The 20,799-nt window shown below is 47.7% G+C and overlaps 3 protein-coding genes across 29 annotated transcripts in view; 2 read left to right on the top strand and 1 right to left on the bottom strand.

Annotated features, from left to right (window-relative positions):
* Nucleotides 1-20,799, bottom strand: part of LOC102943236 (zinc finger protein 883) — a 2,438,435-nt gene that overhangs the window by 1,257,953 nt on the left and 1,159,683 nt on the right. For 4 of the 14 annotated variants that reach the window (XM_037887488.2, XM_037887486.2, XM_037887489.2 and 1 more), the window contains one exon: nucleotides 20,585-20,727. The exons of 8 other annotated variants lie outside the window; for them this stretch is intronic. In XM_037887488.2, the coding sequence (XP_037743416.1) occupies nucleotides 20,585-20,708 (124 nt within the window). In that variant the 5' untranslated portion in view covers nucleotides 20,709-20,727. Of the gene's footprint in view, nucleotides 1-5,609; nucleotides 5,678-7,903; nucleotides 8,107-20,584; nucleotides 20,728-20,799 lie in introns of those variants that run through there. 2 more of the 14 variants (XM_043537252.1, XM_037887493.2) reach the window with 2 other exon arrangements.
* The window catches only part of LOC114020163 (zinc finger protein 501), a 1,907,800-nt gene that overhangs the window by 761,317 nt on the left and 1,125,684 nt on the right, over nucleotides 1-20,799 (top strand). The gene's annotated exons all lie outside the window — the stretch shown is intronic.
* The window catches only part of LOC119564595 (zinc finger protein 883), a 1,467,279-nt gene that overhangs the window by 1,168,997 nt on the left and 277,483 nt on the right, over nucleotides 1-20,799 (top strand). The gene's annotated exons all lie outside the window — the stretch shown is intronic.

The following is a 20,799-nucleotide window of genomic DNA, read 5'->3' as shown; positions in this document are numbered from 1 at the left end:
GAATCTGTATCTGGACTGATTTCAAGGCAGTAACAGACCTTTGAGGGTCACCAATTTGTTGTAGGTTTAGCATTTTAAAATAAGTAAAAGAATGCCATGATTGTTTTCTTTTGCATTGGAATTTGATATTCCTGTTCAAAATGTTGTGTGTAAATTAATTCTGTTTTGTGTGAATGAGGAATGTGTGTTTTAAGAGATAACTATGAAGGCCATCGCTGAACCAGATGTACAAGGGAGGAACCAGAGACAGACGCAAGGGTGCCAGGAGGCTGCCACACGCCCCTAATGAAATGTCAGAGGAGGGCAGATTGACAACTCTAAAGATGAGACAGTCACCTATCAGTGGCGACAAGATAGCTGTGATCAAAACCAGCATGGGATAACTCCCTGAGGGACTTGATGAAAGAACAAGATAAAGGTTGAGAAGGACAATTAAAAAAAATAAGCACTCATCGAACAACAATTGATTACAGTATGACGGTGGAAAACTCCTTGGTCCCAATGAAGGAAAACCATTATATAAACAGGGTGCCTTGCCATGAAACTTTGGGTTCATCCTGCCAAGACTTCCCTGGAGCATTGTGTAGCGACCAATGGAAATTGGCTCCTCCCTACAAGGGATCAACCTAGCTGGCTGCTGGTAACTATAACATCGACTGGCAGGAGAGTGTTTTTGTGTGTGGTGTGACTGAATGCATATACTAATTGTTGTATCTTCGATAAAGGCAGCATATTGCTTTTTCCCCTGAAAAAGATCCCATGTGCTTCTTATAAGCATAAAATTTTTGGTGGAGAATTGCAAAAGGGTGAAGACATGCACTATGATTGTTTAACATACTGCTCCATACTCCTAAAAGGTATACCTTACATATAAAGGGATCAATCACTCAGGTGTGCACACCCCCAGTCATAGAAGATCCAGGCAATAGGGGGAGGATTAGCGTCCTAGCTCCAACCCATCTGTTGGGGAAAACTATACAGATAAGATATATATGAACTGTCTAGGTATACACACCCCTGGCATGGGTAGCGAGTCCTGTGGGTCCATGGTGCCTGGGAAACAGGAATATTCCTGGCCCAGCTCCAGCAAATGTTTGGGGCTGGGTCTTCTCCCTTGGCCCAACCTTCCACCCCCAGGTCCCCCCGCGCATCCCTCGGGCCATTTACAACAGCCTGGGGCCCCCACTCACCACTGGCACTCACCTCCCTGCCCACTCCACATGGCTGCCAGACCCTCCCTGCAGCCCCTGGGCAAGGTGGGTCTGTGTCCTGACCCAAGTGACCCTGCAACCAAATGGAAGCTGCGGGGCAGTGCCTGGGGGTAGCAGCACATGGAGACTCCCGGCCTGCCCTGCCTGGGAGCCCCAGGTAAGTGCTGCAGCCCCCCGCCCCGCAGAGCCTGCACCTCCCTTTGGACCCCAAACTCCCTCCCACAGCCTGCACCCCCTCCCTCCACCCCCTCCCAACCTGAACCCAAACTCAGTCCCAGCGCCTGCACCCCTCCTCCCCTCCTGCACCCCCAGCCCGGAGCCTGCACATAGCACCCAAACTCCGTCCCAGAGCCTGCACCCCCACCCCTTTCCCACATCCCCTCCTGCCCCCAAACTCCCTCCCAGAGCCTGCACCCCTTACCCCCTCCTACACTACCACCCCTTGCCCAAGCCCAGAGCCTACACCCAAACTCCGTTTCAGAACCTGCACCCCCTCCCTCTGCACTCCCTCCTGTCCCCAAACTCCCTCCCAGAGCCAGCACCCAAACTCTGTCCCAGAGCCTGCACCCCTCACCCCCTCCTGCACCCAGCACCCAAACTCCATCCCAGAGCCTGCACCGCAGACCCCCTCCCCCACCCAAACTCCCTTCCAGAGCCCAAACTCTCACCTGTCCTGCACCCCAATCCCCTGCCCCAGCCCAGGGCCTGCATCCCAGACCTCCTCCCCCCACCACGCTACCCAAACTCCCTCCCAGAGCCTTAGGCAGGTGGGGGATGGAGTTTCGGGGGGGGGGGGGGTGCAGAGTTGGTGGGGCAGGTTCTGAGCACCACCAAAATTTCTACAAACCTGCCACCTCTGACCCCAAGTCGTAGAAGTGCCGGGCCATAAAGGGGAGAGTTAGAGTCCTCGCTCCTACGCGTCTGTCGGGGGAAAACTGCATAGGTGAATATACCCTCAATCATAGCAGGATCAAGCCCAAAGTGTAGAGGGCTTAGCATTTCCCCCCTCTGCTCTGTCAGGCAGAGTTGTTTTTAGTGGGTATAGACTTTTGTGTTTTGTAAGTCCCAGCATGAGTGTGGGCATGGAAAAGTTATAAAGGTAAAATAAATTCATAAAATAATATGTTGAGGCAGTATTTTCTACGCGAGACCCAACTCTGAAGGATATAGGAGCGTGGACAAATAGCGATAGCACCTGTGTAAGAAATGTTGAAAAGGAAGCAATCCAAAGACGATACTTTGTTCAAGAGATTGCTCCTTTTAAATAGATCTTGCTCTGTTAAACCAAACTGTGAAGGATATAGGAGTTTGGGCAGTGTAGTAATTTTTTTGTGAATGATATTGTGATGATTTCACAATTTTAAAAGAAATGATTAAGGAAAGGGACCAGGAGGGGTGGGGGCTAGTTGAGGAGCCCACCCTCTGTGTTAAATTGGTAGTGGAACAAAGCCTGTGTCCATGAAAAGGGATGGTTCAGCAAGGAAAGCAGGGTCAGGCCCAGACAAGCAGGTAGGCAACAAATAAAAAAAAATTGGAAAACAGGTTGGAAGCCCTCAGGGCATAGTGGCAAAAGAAGAAAAAAAAAAAATAAGTAAGTCTAGGCCATGGGGAATTCAGATCCCTGGAACAATACTTGGAATGGTGAAATCCGAGTTGATGAAGGTGTCATTTTGGGAGATAAGCAAGCGATTAAAAAGAGCGAGAAGTTAACTCTGCAGAGGCTGGAGGGAATTAAGCAGTTGAACGTTGTAAAAATGTTAAAAAGGAAAAGTGTTATAGAAAGAGAATTCTTGGTTTCTTTGCAGCCATTCTGAAGAGAAAATGGGCCCTTTTCCAAAGGAATGTCTGTAAATAAGCCAGGCAAAGAGAAAATTTGATTTAAATCATTTGACTATGAACAATTTAGTCTAATTTGCTAAAAGACCATAAGGAGTTTCTATTGGAACTTAACTGCCCCCAAATGTATACAGATGTAATCTATGTACAGCTGTGTAAAAATGTATATTGTGGCAATAGGTGGAGTGTTTAGGACCTAAAGCAACACTCCCAGTTTGTAAAACTCTTTGTTTTGTGGGTTTAAGATTAATTGGTTTTGTTTTTAAATAACACCACTAAAATCCATTTGAATCTTTCATTCAAAGTTGCAAAATCGAGAAACACTTTTTGCCAGACACAGGTAACTAGTGTTTTTTGATCTGGTATTTAGTGTTTAACCCTTAAGGTACCATAATGCTTTATAAGTTCAATATCTTTTTAAAAGACCAAAGTCATGGCTGGAGCAGGGCAGTCAAAACCAGGAGAATGGGAAAAAATTCTGGATTTGTTTTTTGGTAACAAAATAGCAAATAAGAGCTGTAGTAAAAAAATAAGAAATTTAAAAAAAACAAAAAAAAAAACCCAGACAGTGCCCCACACTGAGCCTTAAGGTGGCTCTGTGTAATCAAACTGTCTCTTTGATAAAAGTACATAAAAAACTATGTGAGCACAAAAGAAACAGTTACACCTTACGTAAAAATTAATATGGCTAATGTCATACAAGTTAAACTATGGAAGGAATGTGCATTTTCTCCAGAATATATACAGTGTATATTGTAGAAGGGATAAAAGAAATGCAAAAACATACCATACTACTTAATTAAAATCCTATTAGGGAGCCGCAATAGGTTGTGTTTTCTTTTTCAGATTGCTGTGTGTTTTAGAAGCAGGAGTTAAAAGTGAAAACTAATCAAAACTCTGGTGGAAGTTGATTGTGTCCCTTTTAAGACAGAGTCTCTAAGCTGCTAATGGCTTTAAATCCAAAAGCAAGCCAAAAAGCATCTGTGTTAATGTAAATTACCTAACTGATAAAGGAAGAAAAGAACAGCCCAAAAATTGCAGCACAAAGAAGTCAAACCAAAGGACAAGAAGGGAGACAGGTAGATCAGAGGAAGGTAAGGGCACTAGTAGAAATGCCCACTCTTTAAGGGTACTGCTAGGAGGATTCAATTTTCTTAGACCACCCATTTATAAATATGCTAAAATAACTCACCCATTGTGGAAACTGATAAAAAAAGAGAGAGAAAGAAAATGAGAATGGGGAAAAGAGCAGGACTCCACTTTAACCCTGCTAAAACAGAAGGCTCTTACAGCCCCAGCCCTGCGTTTCCCTGATGAATCACAGCCTTTTGTTAAAAATAAATGAATGTTTGGCAGCTAATAACATGGCCTTGGCTGCCACACTATTACAAAACATTAAAAAAGGGAACCTTAAACTGGGGAAAAGGGGTCACTCACTAGAATCAAAATGGATAGGCCCTTACTCCATAGAGGATCACCTTAGCCCATTGGTATACCATATTAAAAAAAAAAGCAAAAAACAACGGCAATGGGTCCATGTTTCACAAATTAAATTGTTTACATGAATAATGATGTTTGAATTCTTTGCAGAGGAGGACATCCCGGAACCCAAGCACGGGGGGCTGCTTCACCACCGCAATTTTAATCCACAAAAATGAGACTCCAGTGTAAGGTCTAGCTTCACCTGCTTCTGGGAACTTTTAGTGCCCCGATAATTAAAAAAAATGCAGCCCTGCTTATAAGCCAATATTTAAGGAATAATTCACTCCCCGCCAACCAATCATGGATTCCTACCTGTGATCCAGTAATCCTTATGGAATAGTATAATAAAAATACTAGCCAACTCAAATAGGGGTTCAAATAGAGGGTCCCTATGAAAATACCACCTGGAGTTCCAGCTACCCACAATTACCATATCAGTAAAATAAGCCTGTTAAAACAGAAACAATACTAACGGTTATGGTGGAAAACTGTCCAATACCCGATAGTGAATTAAACCTATGGTTCCCGGACACATGCACCAAAACCTGGACCAAAAAATATGCATTCAAGAACTCACTGGACCCAATGAAAAAAAAAATCATGATATAAACAGGGTGCCTTGCTATGAAACTTTGGGTTTGTCCTGCCAAGATTCCCCAGTGCATTGTGTCGCGACCAATGGAATACAGCTCCTCCCTACCCATGATCAACCTAGCTGGCCACTAGATTGATCCGGACCCTGGACTGGTAACTATAACATCGACTGGTAGGACAGTGTATGCGTGTGTGTGTGTGTGTGTGCGCGTGATTGAATGCGTATGCTAATTGTTGTATCTTCAACAAACAGAGCATATTGCCTTTTCCCCTGAAAAAGATCCTGTGTGCTTCTAATAAGTATAACAATATGAAGTTATTAGAATTGTGTAGTACGGTTGTCACTAAAAAATGCTGTAAATTGGGGAAATCCACCAGATATTAGCTCCCCAGAGGCAACAGCAAGGAAAGTAACTAATGCCAGGGCGGGGTGTCAACCCATCAAAAGACATTGTCCACCAAGGGAGCTACAATACAATGACTCACCTGCATGAGGCCACACCAGGGGAATTGCTCAACCTTGCTTGGAGAGACTCAGAAATGCCCACCTGACTCTGAAGCGGGGAGGGGGGGAAAGCAAAGCCATGAGGGAAGAAAGGATATGATAAAAAGGGAGAGACATTTGCCATGCTGGCTCTCTCTCTTCCACCTACATCTACAGACATCACCACCACCAAGCGACTGAAGTGCTGATCAAAGCGGAGAGCCTGATTGAAAAATAACCAGCCAGCCTGTAGTGAGAAGCATCTAAGGACATTGAAAGTGTTAAGATCAGCTTAAAATGTGTTTTGCTTTTATTTCATTTGACCAAATCTGACTTATTATGCTTTGACTTATAATCACTTAAAGTCTATCTTTAGAGCTAATAAATCTGTTTGTTTATTCTTCCTGAAGCAGTGTGTCTGGTTTGAAGTGTGTCAGAGGCTCCCCTTGGGATAACAAGCCTGGTACATATCAATTCTTTTGTTAAACTGACAAACTTATATAAGCTTGCAGCATCCAGTGGGCATTACCGGACGCTGTAAGACAGAGGTTCCTAGGGTTGTGTCTGGGATCAGAGATACTGGCTAGTGTCATTCGCTTGCAAGTAGCTGGGAGCAGCTTACATAACAGAGGATGTGCGTGAACAGCCCAGGAGTGGGGGTTCTCACAGCAAAGCAGGGTAAGGCTGGCTCCCAAAGTCAAGGATTGGAGAGGCTTAGCAGATCACAGGTCCCGATAACACCAGTGGGGAACATCACAGTGGTGCAGTGAGCAGAGTGTACGTATGGCTTATTACTCCAAGTGAAGTTCACACTTTAAGCACTGATATTTGTGATTTTAAGTGAGTCTTAAGTGCAGTGGCTAAGGACAGTCAGGAGGAGGTCACAGTTTTGTTACTTTCTGTTTGCTTATTTCGGGAAAGGAAAGTAAGAACAGGAAAGCAGGAAAATTAGTGAAAGCAGAGAAGTGATTGTGAAGTTGGAGCTTTTCAGGCTTCAGTCTGCAGAAAAGGAGAGGGAGCACCAGAGTTTATTGCAACTGAAAGAACTGGAGGTAAAAGAGAGAGAGAGGAAAGAAAGACAGAGAGAGCAAAAACACCAGCTGGACCTGCTAGAGAAGCAGAACCAGAACCCCCCGACCCCAACATGTCCCATCACTCCAAAAATCCACAAATGGGAACACTCATGTCCTGCATACAGTGAGACCAATGATATTGCAGAATATCTGACTACCTTCGAAAGGCTGTGTGTAATACATGAAATCCCTGATAGAGTTCCTACCCTGATTGCAAAATTAACTGGTAAAGCTCGAAAGGTATTCAATGGAATGCCTATAGAAGCTGCTTTAGGCTATTGCAAATTTAAAGATACTGTTTTGCAAAGTTTTCGGATTACCCCTGATACATATAGAGTTAAATTTAGGACTCTTAAGAGGCATATTGGTATGAGTAATGGGGAGTATGTAAACAAAATGAAAGATCTGTTGGGAAAATGGGTGAGGGGTAGAGAGGTGGCAAGTTTTGAGGGAATGTTGGATCTTGTTGCTCAAAAGCATTTCCTACGCACATGTAAAGCTGATGTAAAGCAGTGTCTGTGGGACAAAGATGTGGAGTCTGTGGAGGAGATGGCTTTTTTAATCTCATGCCTTTGAACAGAATCAGGCATCTATTGAGGGTAGGCCACAGAAAGAGGGGTTTAAAACTGGTGGGAAGGGAGGATCCCATTTTGCCCCTGGGAAGAGAGAAGGGGGTTGGGAGCCTAAACACTCTCTTACCCAAAAAATTCCTCTAACCCCCACCCCAAATCGCTGGTAAAAGCGGAAGAACCCAAAAGGCGCCGTCAGTGTAATTCCACTGATCACCTGAGGAATAAATGCCCTGTGCTAGGAGGAAGCAGGCAACCAATAGCTCATGTTAGTTCCACTGTCCTCAGCACAGAAAGCCCCCAATCAATTGAAGCCTATCATATTGGCTCTGGGAGGTTAGCCTCTGCAGAACCGGATATGGATCATGTTACGGCTGTCCAAATTGATGGCAGGGAATACTTGAGGCAGAGGGATACAGGGGCTCAGATCTCTCTGGTTAAGCAGAGTGTGGTCCCAAAGGCCAGTATGTTGCCTGGCCAAATGGCAGAGATTGTGGGGGTGGGTGAAAGCAAATTCTTCATACCACTAGCTAAAATCCATGTGGTTTGGGAAGGTTTGGAAAGTGTTTTGACTGGGGGGGTAATAGAACACCTTCTATTCGACCTGCTCCCTGGTAATGATTTTTTCCATGTAGCTCGGGTTAAAGTATTTACCTGCAACAGGAGGGAGTGTTATGCTGGGATCCCCGAGGGAAAGGGTAAGGTCTTAGGAACTGCTGAGAGAATGGGAGAGAGTCTCCTTGATTCTTCTGCAGCTGGGGGAAGCCACATGCTTCCAGGTGAGAGGGTGGTTGAGACCAACTCCTGCACTGCAGCTGGAAGTAACACCACATCAGGAAGGGACGAGGGTGTAATACCTGCCAAGGAAAGATCTGCCCAGGTTATTAGCTGCCACAAGGTCAGAGCTGAAGCAGAGCTAAAAAAACCACACTCTAGGGAGCATATAGCAATGTGTCCCAGAGAAGATCCCAGAGAAGGGGCAGGGGGATCTCAGAAACCGCTCAGGTAGTGAGGATTCCTGTGACTCTGTAACACAGGGAAGCAGGGTGCTTCCAAGTATGGGAAAGGCTGAGACTAGCTCCTTTCCAGCAGAAGGCAACATGCCCTCAGGCGCAGGGGCAGGAGAGGTGTTGTCTGTAATTAAGGAAACTGTCCCAGTTGTTAGCTGGCAGAGTATTGCAGATGAAGAGATGGATTCCTTCTTACAGAGCACAGAGAAATGTGTTTTATGAGGAGGCCCAGAGGAGGAAATGGGGGAAGGAATAGTGGGGGTACAGGAATGTCTCCTCACTAGTCACTTGAGGCAGGATGCCCAGGACACTAGGTGGATGGCTGGGTCAGCATCTGTGCACCCAGGCACTCAGCCTGTGACCCAGGTTTTGAGAAGGAACTGTGTAACTGACCTCCCAGAGGGGAGCAGTCACACAGCTGACTTCTCACGGACAGAGACGGGGTGGCGGAGGGTACCCCAATCCAGGTCCCAATTTTTCAGGATGCTATTTCTGATAAGTTTTTGGAAAGTAACTGTGTCTCTTTACATCAAAATGCAACTCCAACGCCTGTCACAGCAGATGAGATGAGACCAGGAAATTGCCAGGTGGTAGTTTGCCAGAATACAAATGACCCAACTGACAGAGAAGGGGGTGTTTTCCCCCAGACTCGTGAGACACAGAGAGGAGTTATGGAAGAGTGGCTGGGAAAAGGTGAATCTGATCAAAGGGTAAAAACACCTAGCCCAGAGAGCACAGATCACAGCCCTCTAGGGGGCAGGGAAGGACTCAGTGCTCGGAGGGGAGCTGGATTTCCTGCATATGTACAGTCCTGGGGTTGGGAGACCACTCCCCAGAGGTCCAGCCAATGTGCAGGATCCCCCTGAACACCTATCTTGCCAGACCCTGAGGCACCAAAATTCCAGAAACATGATTAAATTAAGAGCTCACACAGAAGGAACACTGGAGGGAAGGAAAAGCCAGTGACTAATTACATGGGTAACGAATAAACTAACCTCAAACTAGAATATCTGAACAGAGGGCGTGGTATCATAAAGATACTTGTAAACACCCAAAAACTTTGGTATTAATGTTAAGTTTTGGGGCTAAAAATTTTGACACAGATGATAAACCTTATGGTAATGCTACTTTTCAATTAATACCTGTAAACAGTGTGACAAAGTTCCTGCTCTACCTTGGTGGGTCTTGTGCTTATTGGCAGATTTGCTCGCCTTGGAGCTTCACGGCAGCCCTCAGCTTGGCCTTTTTTCTGAACCCACAGTCCAGGTCGACGACTCCTGTGTCTGACCAGGAGCTGGGAGGTTTGGGGGGAACCCGGGTCTGTCTTCTACTCCGGGTTCCAGCCCAGGGCCCTGTGGAATGCACCTGTCTAGAGTGCCTCCTGGAACAGCTGCGCGACAGCTACAACTCCCTGGGCTACTTCCCTATGGCCTCCTCCCAACACCTTCTTTATCCTCACCATAGGACCTTCCTCCTGGTGTCTGATAATGCTTGAACTCCTCAGTCCTCCAACCGTCCATGTTCTCACTCTCAGCTCCTAGTGCCTCTTGCTCCCAGCTCCTCACACGCACACCACAAACTGAAGTGAGCTCCTTTTTAAAACCCAGGTGCCCTGATTAGCCTGCCTCAATTGATTCTAGCAGCTTCTTGATTGGCTGCAGGTGTTCTTGCATTGGCTGCATCCACTGGAGGGGTACATGGTTGGTCACAAGGGTAAACCGTCGTCCCAGAAGGTAATAACGTAGTGTTTCCATGGCCCATTTCACAGCTACGCACTCAACCACGGCATACTTCTGCTCTCTCGGAGGAGTTTCCTGCTGAGGTAGAGGATTGGGCGTTCTTCATCTCCAACCATCTGCGATAGGACAACTCCCCATCCTACTTCAAATGCATCTGTTTGTAAAATGAATTCTTTGTTGAAGTCTGGGGCTATAAGCATGCAAAGGGCTGTATGTAGATCCATGAATGCTTTCTCTGCCGCATCTGTCCACTTCACCATGTCTGGACCCCGGGCTTTTATCAGGTCTGTCAGGGGACTCGCTCTGGTAGCAAAATGGGGAATAAATAGTCGGTAGTACCCCACCACACCCTGGAATGCCCGGACTTGCTTTTTCCGATTCGGCCAGGGCCAATTTTGGATAGCCTCTAGTTTGTTTAGTTGGGGCTTGACCATGCCCCTTCCTATAATGTAGCCAAGGTATTTAGCCTCGGCTAGCCCTATAGCACACTTGGCTGGGTTAGCTGTGAGGCCAGCCTGTCTTAGCGTGTCCAGAACCGCTTCCACCTTTCCTAAGTGGGTTTCCCAGTCGGGGTGTATGAATAATCACATCATCCAGGCATGCCACTGCATAACTGGTATGGGGCCATAGGACCTTGTCCATCAGATGCTGGAAGGTGGCAGGTGCCCCATGCAGTCCAAAAGGAAGAACAGTATATTGAAACAGATCCTCTGGTGTAGAGAATGACGTCTTTTCTTTCGCATCTTTGGCAAGGGGAATCTGTCAGTATCCCTTTGTTAAATCAAGGGTGACCAAAAATCGGGCATTGCCCAGGCGGTCAACTAACTCATCGATACGAGGTATGGGGTATGCATCGAATTTGGATCTCTCATTCAGCTAGCGAAAGTCATTACAAACCTAGTGGGGCCATCGGGTTTGGGCACCAACACAATCGGGCTTGACCACTGACTATGGGACTCTTCGATGACTCCCAGCTCCAACACCCTTTTTACCTCTGCCTTGATCTCCTCCCTTTTTGCTGCTGGGACCCGATAAGGCCTTAAAGTTACCTTTGCCCCAGGGTCTGTGATAATGTGGTGATATGCTTCGGTGGTCCGGCCTGGTTTGGTTGAAAACGCGTCCTGGTATCGGTTGATCGTCTCAGTTACCTCTTCCTCCTGGTTTGGTGTCAGATCAGTGGATATCCTGATCGGCTCCTGCATATTATTTCCCTGGATCGGGGTCTCTTGGCCACTACACACGCCTCTCGTTGGTGCCAAGGCTTTAAGAGGTTAATGTGATAAATTTGTTCTTGTTTCCGGCGTCCTGGCTGCCGCATCTTGTAGGTTACTTCCCCCACGGGTTCAACCACCTCATAGGGCCCCTGCCATTGGGCCAAAAGCTTGCTTTCTGCCGCGGGTACCACCACCATCACCCAATCCCCTGGTTGGAACTGTCGGACTTTTGCCTGGCGATTGTAACGGGTTTGCTGGGCCTCCTGCGCCTTTTCCAAATGTTCCCATACAATAGGGGTGACCCGGGCTATCCGTTCTCGCATCTGCAACACATGGTCAATTATATTTCTCCCCTCATTGGGTTCCTCTTCCCAGATTTCTTTTGCAATATCTAGTATGTCACGGGGGTGGTGTCCGTATAATAATTCAAAGGGGGAAAACCCAGATGAGGCCTGAGGTACCTCCCGGATTGCAAACATAAGGTAGGGTAGTAGGTCGTCCCAATCCTTCCCGTCTCGACTTACCACTTTCCTTATCATTGCCTTGAGGGTTCAGTTAAACCTTTCTACCAGCCCATCGGTTTGCGGATGATAGACTGAAGTTCTCAGGGTATGTATATGGAGCAGCGTACAGAGGTCCTTCATTAGCTTTGACATAAATGGGGTACCTTGGTCTGTTAATTTCCCATTTGGTAGCCCCACTCAGGCAAAGATCCCCACCAACTCTTCAGCTATTGTTTTAGAGGCTGTGTTCCACAGGGGGATGGCTTCTGGGTAGCGAGTAGCATAATCCAGAACGACAAGTATATATGAGTGGCCCCGGGCTGTCTTCTCCAGGGGTCCCACTAGATCTATGGCTATTCGCTCAAAGGGAACCTCTATGATGGGAAGGGGTACTAACGGTGCCCTCAAGTGGGGACGGGGACTGTGCAGCTGACACTCTGGGCAGGACGCACAGTACCTCCACACTTCATGTACTCTGGGCCAGAAGAATCGTCGCAGGACCCGTGCCAGGGTCTTCTCTACCCCTAAATGCCCCCCAAAAAGATGACTATGGGCCAGACTTAATACAGCATTCTGGTGTTTTTGAGGTACTAGGATCTGCTGTACCTTCTGCCCCTGTACTGGTGCAACCCGGTATAAGAGATTCTTCTTCATTATGAAGTAGGGTCCTGCTCCCTGGGTTTTCCCTTCCACGGGGACCCCATCTATTTCGGTCACCTCCTTCCTAATGTTGTCATACCTTGGGTCTTCAGCCCGGTCCCGTCCAAAATTTCCTCCCCCGGGGCTAATCTGCCCGAGATCTAGGGGGCCAGTCTCTGTTGCCTCTACTGGTTCAAAGGCGTTAGGGTGTGGGTCAGACTCGCGTGCTTCTCCCTCCTGGGTGACCTCCTTTTCAGCTGCTCGGGTCTGCCTACCTACGAGAGCGACCCTCTGGCTTTGGGCCAGTATTCGGGTTCCCAAGGCCTTAGCTGCCCTTCTTTCCCTTTTTGTCTTTCTATGCTGTCTGGGAGTGGAGAACAAATCTGGGGATATTTCAGAGAAGGTTGGGGGTTGACAGTCTACTGTGGATGCCTCACTACTTTCAGGGCTTCCCCCTTTCTCCAATTCCCCTACCGGCGGTAAGTCTCCAAACCCTGGGAAGTCCCTCCCTATGAGCACTGGGTATGGGAGTTTAGGGAATACACCTGCTGCTACCTCAGTAGTGTTCCCCTGAATCTCAATTTTTACTGGGATGGTGGGGTAATAACCAACTGTCCCATGGACACATGTTATCCCTGTACGCTTAGCCCACAGCAGCTGACTACGCTTCACGAGCTTCCCCGAGACAAGAGTGATAGCACTCCCCAAATCAACCAGTGCTGTGGTCTCTACCCTATTTAGCTTTACTGGTCTAGTGTACATATATGGGGTTAGTGAGACCCCCACAAGGTGGATTAGGGAGCATGGGTCTGCCCAGTTCCCCAGGTTACACTGCATAGGCTCCTCAGCATTGGGACACTGTGCAGAACAATCAGGAACCTCATTGCCTTGAGGGTTCGGTTAAACCTTTCTACCTGCCCATCGGTCTGCAGATGATAGACCGCGGTTCAGCTCTGTAAGGGCCTTTACCTGGTTTACCAGTCCCCCAATCAGGAACCTTCTGGAGACAATTAAGACAGGCTGATTAGAACACCTGCAGCTATGTGTCCGCACTCCCCGCAGGCGTAACATCTGTATGGAGCCCTAGGCATTCCCCGGTCTCTTGGTTTGGGTAGCATCACGATCCTCTTTCCCCTCAGTGATCTGACTCTTTGTGGCTTCTGGTGGGCCTTCAGCCCCCCTCTTTTTCCAGCTGGGTTCTCCTGGTGGCCCAGTCACCCGAGCTCTAGGGCTTGGTGCTGCTAGTTTAACCCGGGGTGCTTCTTCCTTAACTGGTGGGGTCAGCTCCCTCGCCGTCCTTCACCTTTCTACCAGCATGACAACCTCGTCGTAGGGGGAGGGTTCGTTCTGGCTTACCCAGGCGCGAAGGTCTGGCGGTAGTCCTCTCACGTACCAGTCGATGACCAGAACCTCTAGTATCTCCTCCGGACTCAGTTCATAACTACTTTCATGCGAGATGGATGAGGTCATATAATTGGGACCGCGAGGTTTTGTTTTCCTGGTACCACCACGCATGATATTGCTGGGACCGCACTGCGGTCGTTATCCTGGCCAGATCTGGGGTATCTGCTTTCAGCTGGGGGTAGTCTGCCGCAGCCTCTTCAGGCAAATCATAGTAGGCCTTCTGGGCCTCCCCACACAGGAATAGAGTGAGGATGCCAGACCACTGTTCTTGGGGCCAAGCCTCCAGCAGGGCTGTCCTCTCAAAGGCCAGGAGGTATGCCTCTACATCATCCTCCCGCGTCATTTTCTGCAGCCAAATGCTGGCCCCCATGATCTGTGTCCCATCATGATTCAGTATGTTTGGTTTGAAGTGTGTCAGAGGACATATGAATTTCTTTGTTAAATTGATGAATTTATATGAACTTGCATCGTCTAGTGAGCATTACTGGACACTGCAAGACAGAGGTTCCTAGGGTTGTGTCTGGGACCAGATATTGGCTAGTGTCATTCGCTTGCCAATAGCTGGGAAAAGCTTACATTCCAGAGGCTGTGCATGAACACCCCAGAAGTGGGGGTTCTCACAGCAGAGCAGGGTAAGGCTGGCTCCCAGAGTCAAGGATTGGAGAGGCCCAGCAGATCATCAGTCCAGATAACACCGGAGGGGAACGTGCCACCAGTGTGTTTGGATTAAAGTCTGTGGGGAATTCCATTTGGGATAACAAGGCTGGTGCATGTCATTTTCCACTGATGAAATGAAAGATTTAATATGAGCTTGTGTTTTTCAGTAGCATGCTGGACAGTGCAAGACGCACATTTTTGGGGGAAAGTCTGGCACTTGACAATTTGCTGGTGTTCTCCTGAGGTATAATTCATGAGTGGCTGACTAGGAGCACTCAAAACTGTGTAGCTGGGAGAGAGTTACATGCTGGAGACTCTGTTTACTGGCCAAGAGGCTGTTCTCACAGTAAAACAGTGGAAAAGGTACCCCAGGTTGGAGAACTGATTGGATACAGCTGTTCAACATTCCAGATTGTACTGCGGGTAATGTCACAGACACTCATTACGACAGAGCCTCTAACAACACAGAGAAGGTAAATCCATGTCCCAGAAATTGAAGACTCCAGACAAGAGGGCAAGTCTCCCTGGCACTGCTTCTTTTAGACAGAGAGGTACAATGAAAGAGTACTGAGGAATTCTGGGAACAGTAAGCATGGGCTGGTGGGGTTCAGTGGAGAAAGGGAACAGGAAGGGCAGGGATATTACTGAATGCAGGATCTCAGCAGTCCTAGATGTCAGGATAGCACAAATTGCAGCCCATTGGAAAACATAATCCCAACTATACATATAAAATGATAGGGTCTAAATTAGTTGTTTCCACTCAAGAGACGGAACTTGGAGTCACTGTGGAGAGTTCTCTGAAAACATCCACTCAGTGTGCAGCGGCAGTCAAAAAAGCGAACAGAATGTTGGGAATCATTAAGAAAGGGATAGATAATAAAGACAGAAAATAGCATATTGCCTCTATATAACTCCATGGTACGCCCACAACTTGAATACTGCATGCAGATGTCGTCACCCCATCTTAAAAAGAGATATATTGGAATTGGAAAAGGTTCAGAAAAGGGCAAGAGAAATGATTAAGGGTATGGAACAGATTCCGTATGTGGAGAGATTAAAAGACTGGGACTTTTCAGCTTGGAAAAGAGACGAAGAACAGGAGATATGAGAGAAGTCTATAAAATCAAGACTGCTGTGGAGAAAGTAAACAACAAATATAAATAACTGTTATAAAAAGCCAGTCAGCTGCAAACCAGCTGAGCGGCAAACAGCAGAGAGGCGAACAGAGGGAGTTTGCCTGGGATCTGTCTGAGAGGAGGTATGCTAAGGGCTGCATTAGGGAGGCTGTGTTGGTGAGTATCTGAGTGTCTGTTGTGGGGACAGTTTGACCATGTGCTTGATTGGTTGTTTGAAAAGTGTGAATTGGGAGTGCTTTGTTCCAGGTGAGCCTTGAGTGGGCCTGACTGTTATAAAAAGCCAGTCAGCTGCGAACCAGCGGAGCGACGAACAGGGAGTTTGCCTGGGGAGAGCCCACTGAGGCTTACATCTTGCCGGCTTCTCTGAGTAGTTACTACAACTCCTGAGGAAGCTCGTAGAAGGAAGGTAATATGGATGGGGAGTGTTCAGCGTTGTGACCTGCACTGAATGTGCCATGTTTGTCTTTCTTCCACAGGACAGAAGCGACTTTGTCTGTACAAAGTGCAAGCTGGTCTCCATATTGGAAGAGAAGGTTCAAGGTCTGGAGCAACAGGCATCGACCCTGCGTTGCATAAGAGAAACTGAAGATTTCCTGGACAGACATCAGGATATGCTTCTACGGACACAATATTCTGAAGATTCAGAGCAGGCTGCGCAGCGGGGACAGGAAGACGGTGAAGAAATTTGGCAGCATGTGACCTCCAGAAGAAGAAAGGGGAGCGTCCATGTACCAGCAGCGCAGATACAGGTAAGCAACCGTTTCCATGTTCTCTTCACAGGTACTACTGCGAAGAGTGGACTAGATGATACATCTGAGGCAAGGGAACAGAAGGAGACTCCGCCGATTGGAAGGCATGAGATGCACTGTCCTAGGGATGGGGGTTCCACGACCACTGCTCCCAAGAGGAGGAGGCAGGTGGTGGTGGTCGGGGACTCTCTCCTCAGGGGGACTGAGTCATCTATCTGCCGCCCCGACTGGGAAAACCAAGAAGTCTGCTGCTTGCAAGGAGCTAGGATTCACAATGTGACGGAGAGACTGCCGAGACTCATCAAGCCCTCGGATTGCTACCCCTTCCTGCTTCTCCACGTGGGCACCAATGATACTACCAAGAATGACCTTGAGCAGATCACTGCGGACTATGAGGCTCTGGGAAGAAGGATAAAGGAGTTTGAGGCGCAAGTGGTCTTCTTGTCCATCCTCCCTGTGGAAAGAAAAGACCTGGATAGAGACCGTCGAATCGTGGAAGTCAACGAATGGCTACGCAGGTGGTGTCTGAGAGAAGGCTTTGGATTCTTTGACCATGGGATGATGTTCCAAGAAGGAGGAGTGCTAGGCAGAGAGGGGCTCCACCTAACGAAGAGAGGGAAGAGCATCTTCGCAAGCAGGCTGGCTAACCGAGTGAGGAGGGCTTTAAACTAGGTTCACCGGGGGAAGGAGACCAAAGCCCTGAGGTAAGTGGGGAAGTGGGATACCGGCAGGAAGCACGAGCAGGAGAGCCCGAAAGGGGAGGGCTCCTACCTCATACTGAGAAAGAGGGACGATCAGCGAGTTATCTCAAGTGCCTATACACAAATGCAAGAAGCCTGGGAAACAAGCAGGGAGAAATGGAAGTCCTGGCACAGTCAAGGAATTATGATGTGATTGGAATAACAGAGTCTTGGTGGGATAACTCACATGACTGGAGTAGTCATGGATGGATATAAACTGTTCAAGAAGGACAGGCAGGGCAGAAAAGGTGGGGGAGTTGCATTGTACGTAAGAGAGCAGTGTGACTGCTCAAAACTCAAGGATGAAACTGCAGAAAAACCTGAGAGTCTCTGGATTAAGTTTAGAAGCATGAGCAACAAGGGTGATGTCGTGGTGGGAGTCTGCTATAGATCACTGGATCAGGGGGATGAGGTGGACGAGGCTTTCTTCCGTCAACTAACGCAAGTTACTAGATCACAGGCCCTGGTTCTCATGGGAGACTTCAATCACCCTGATATCCGCTGGGAGAGCAATACAGCGGTGCACAGACAATCCAGGAAGTTTTTGGAAAGTGTAGGGGACAATTTCCTGGAGCAAGTGCTGGAGGAACCAACTAGGGGCAGAGCTCTTCTTGACCTGCTGCTCACAAACCGGGAAGAATTAGTAGGGGAAGCTAAAGTGGATGGGAACCTGGGAGGTAGTGACCATGAGATGGTTGAGTTCAGGATCCTGACACAGGGAAGAAAGGAGAGCAGCAGAATACGGACCCTGGACTTCAGAAAAGCAGACTTTGACAACCTCAGAGAACTGATGGGCAGGATCCCCTGGGAGAATAACATGAGGGGGAAAGGAGTCCAGGAGAGCTGGCTGTATTTTAAAGAATCCTTATTGAGGTTACAGGGACAAACCATCCCGATGTGTAGAAAGAATAGTAAATATGGCAGGCGACCAGCTTGGCTTAACGGTGAAATCCTAGCGGATCTTAAACATAAAAAAGAAGCTTACAAGAAGTGGAAGATTGGACAAATGACCAGGGATGAGTATAAAAATATTGCTTGGGCATGCAGGAGTGAAATCAGGAAGGTGAAATCACACTTGGAGTTGCAGCTAGCAAGAGATGTTAAGAGTAACAAGAAGGGTTTCTTCATGTATGTTAGCAACAAGAAGAAAGTCAAGGAAAGCGTGGGTCCCTTACTGAATGAGGGAGGCAACCTAGTGACAGAGGATGTGGAAAAAGCTAATGTGCTCAATGCTTTTTTTGCCTCTGTCTTCACGAACAAGGTCAGCTCCCAGACTACTGCACTGGGCAGCACAGCATGGGGAGGACGTGACCAGCCCTCTGTGGAGAAAGAGGTGGTTAGGGACTATTTAGAAAAGCTGGACGTGCACAAGTCCATGGGGCCGGACGAGTTGCATCCGAGGGTGCTAAAGGAATTGGCGGCTGTGATTGCAGAGCCATTGGCCATTATCTTTGAAAACTCATGGCGATCGCGGGAGGTCCCGGATGACTGGAAAAAGGCTAATGTAGTGCCAATCTTTAAAAAAGGGAAAGAGGAAGATCTGGGGAACTACAGGCCAGTCAGCCTCACCTCAGTCCCTGGAAAAATCATGGGGCAGGTCCTCAAGGAATCAATTCTGAAGCACTTAGAGGAGAGGAAAGTGATCAGGAACAGTCAGCATGGATTCACCAAAGGCAACTCATGCCTGACTAATCTAATTGCCTTCTATGACGAGATAACTGGCTCTGTGGATGAGGGGAAAGCAGTGGATGTGTTGTTCCTTGACTTTCGCAAAGCTTTTGACACAGTCTCCCACAGCATTCTTGCCAGTAAGTTAAAGAAGTATGGGCTGGATGAATGGACTATAAGGTGGATAGAAAGCTGGCTAGATTGTCAGGCTCAACGGGTAATAATCAAGGGCTCCATGTCTAGTTGGCAGCCGATATCAAGTGGAGTGCCCCAAGGGTCGGTCCTCGGGCCGGTTTTCTTCAATATCTTCATAAATAATCTGGAGGATGGTGTGGATTGCACCCTCAGCAAGTTTGCGGATGACACTAAACTGGGAGGAGAGGTAGATACGCTGGAGGGTAGGGATAGGATACAGAGGGCCCTAGACAAATTAGAGGATTGGACCAAAAGAAATCTGAGGAGGTTCAACAAGGACAAGTGCAGCATCCTGCACTTAGGACGGAAGAATCCAATGCACAGCTACAGACTAGGGACCGAATGGCTCGGCAGCAGTTCTGCAGAAAAGGACCTAGGGGTTACAGTGGATGAGCAGCTGGATATGAGTCAACAGTTTGCTCTTGTTACCAAAAAGGCTAACAGCATTTTGGCTTGTATAAGTAGGGGCATTGCCAGCAGATCGAGGGGAGTGATCGTTCCCCTGTGTTTGACATTGGTGAGACATCATCTGGAGTACTGTGTCCAGTTTTGGGCCCCACACTACAAGAAGGATGTGGATAAACTGGAAAGCATCCAGCTGAGGGCAACAAAAATGATTAGGGGGCTGGAGCACATGACTTATGAGGAGAGGTTGAGGGAACTGGGATTGTTTCGTCTGCAGAAGAGAAGAGTGAGGGGGGATTTGATAGCTGCTTTCAACTACCTGAAAGGGGGTTCCAAAGAGGATGGATCTAGACTGTTCTCAGTGGTAGCAGATGACAGAACAAGGAGTCATGGTCTCAAGTTGCAGGGGGGAGGTTTAGGTTGGACATTAGGAAAAACTTTTTCACTAGGAGGGTGGTGAAACACTGGAATGCGTTACCTAGGGAGGTGGTGGAATCTCTTTCCTTAGAAGTTTTTAAGGTCAGGCTTGACAAAGCCCTGGCTGGGATGATTTAGCTGTGGATTGGTCCTGCTTTGAGCAGGGGGTTGGACTAGATGACCTCCTGAGGTCCCTTCCAACCCTAATATTCTATGATTCACTCCTGCTCCTAACACAAGAACTGGGAGTCACCGAACTAAAGTCCTAGGCAGCAGATTTAAAACAAACCAAAGGAAGTATTTCTTCACACAACTGACAGTCAACCTGTTGAACTCTTTGCCAGAGGAAGTTGTGGAGACCAAGACTATAACAGGGTTCAAAAAAAGAACAAGACAAATTCATGGAGGATAGGTCCATGAATGGCCATTAGCCAGAATGGGCAGGGATGATGTCCCTAGCCACTGATTGCCAGAATCTGGGAATGGACAACAGGGGATGGATCACTTGTTGATTGCCTGTTCTGTTCATTCCCTCTGGGACACCTGGCATTGGCCACTGTCAGAAGACAGGATACTGGGCTAGATGGATCTTTCATCTGACTCAGTATGGCCGGATTTATGGACTAGGGAATCTAGTGAGTCCAATGTAATGGGTGGGAGTATGAAAATTAGAAGCTATAATTCAGGAGCAACAGACTCTAATTAAGGCAGAATGTGAAAAATAAGAATCAGGTCATGTGACTTCAGGAATGACGCACTCCCAAGCTCCAAAGAGCCTGCAGAGAAGAGAGATTGTGGCTATTACACATGGTGAAGGAGGAGCAAAACTCTCCAAGTCTAAAGAAGTTTCACTACCAACCTCGGCCATTTTCACATGCATGGGGGCTATCCAGATCAGCGAGGAGTTGTGTCATCTGTAATCCTGGGTGAGATTCAATATTCTGATGCTGGAGCTCCCTTGTCTGGATTCTCCCAGCCAGCATTCAAGGATGCACTGAGTGTCTGTGTGATAAGAAAAGGAGGACTTGTGGCACCTTAGAGGATAAGCTCAAATAAATTTGTTAGTCTCTAAGG

Source organism: Chelonia mydas, chromosome 28, assembly GCF_015237465.2.
Source record: "Chelonia mydas isolate rCheMyd1 chromosome 28, rCheMyd1.pri.v2, whole genome shotgun sequence".
Lineage (NCBI taxonomy): Eukaryota > Metazoa > Chordata > Testudines > Cheloniidae > Chelonia > Chelonia mydas.
The sequence above is the reverse complement of the archived record's forward strand: the minus strand, read 5'-3'. Positions and strand labels throughout refer to the sequence as shown.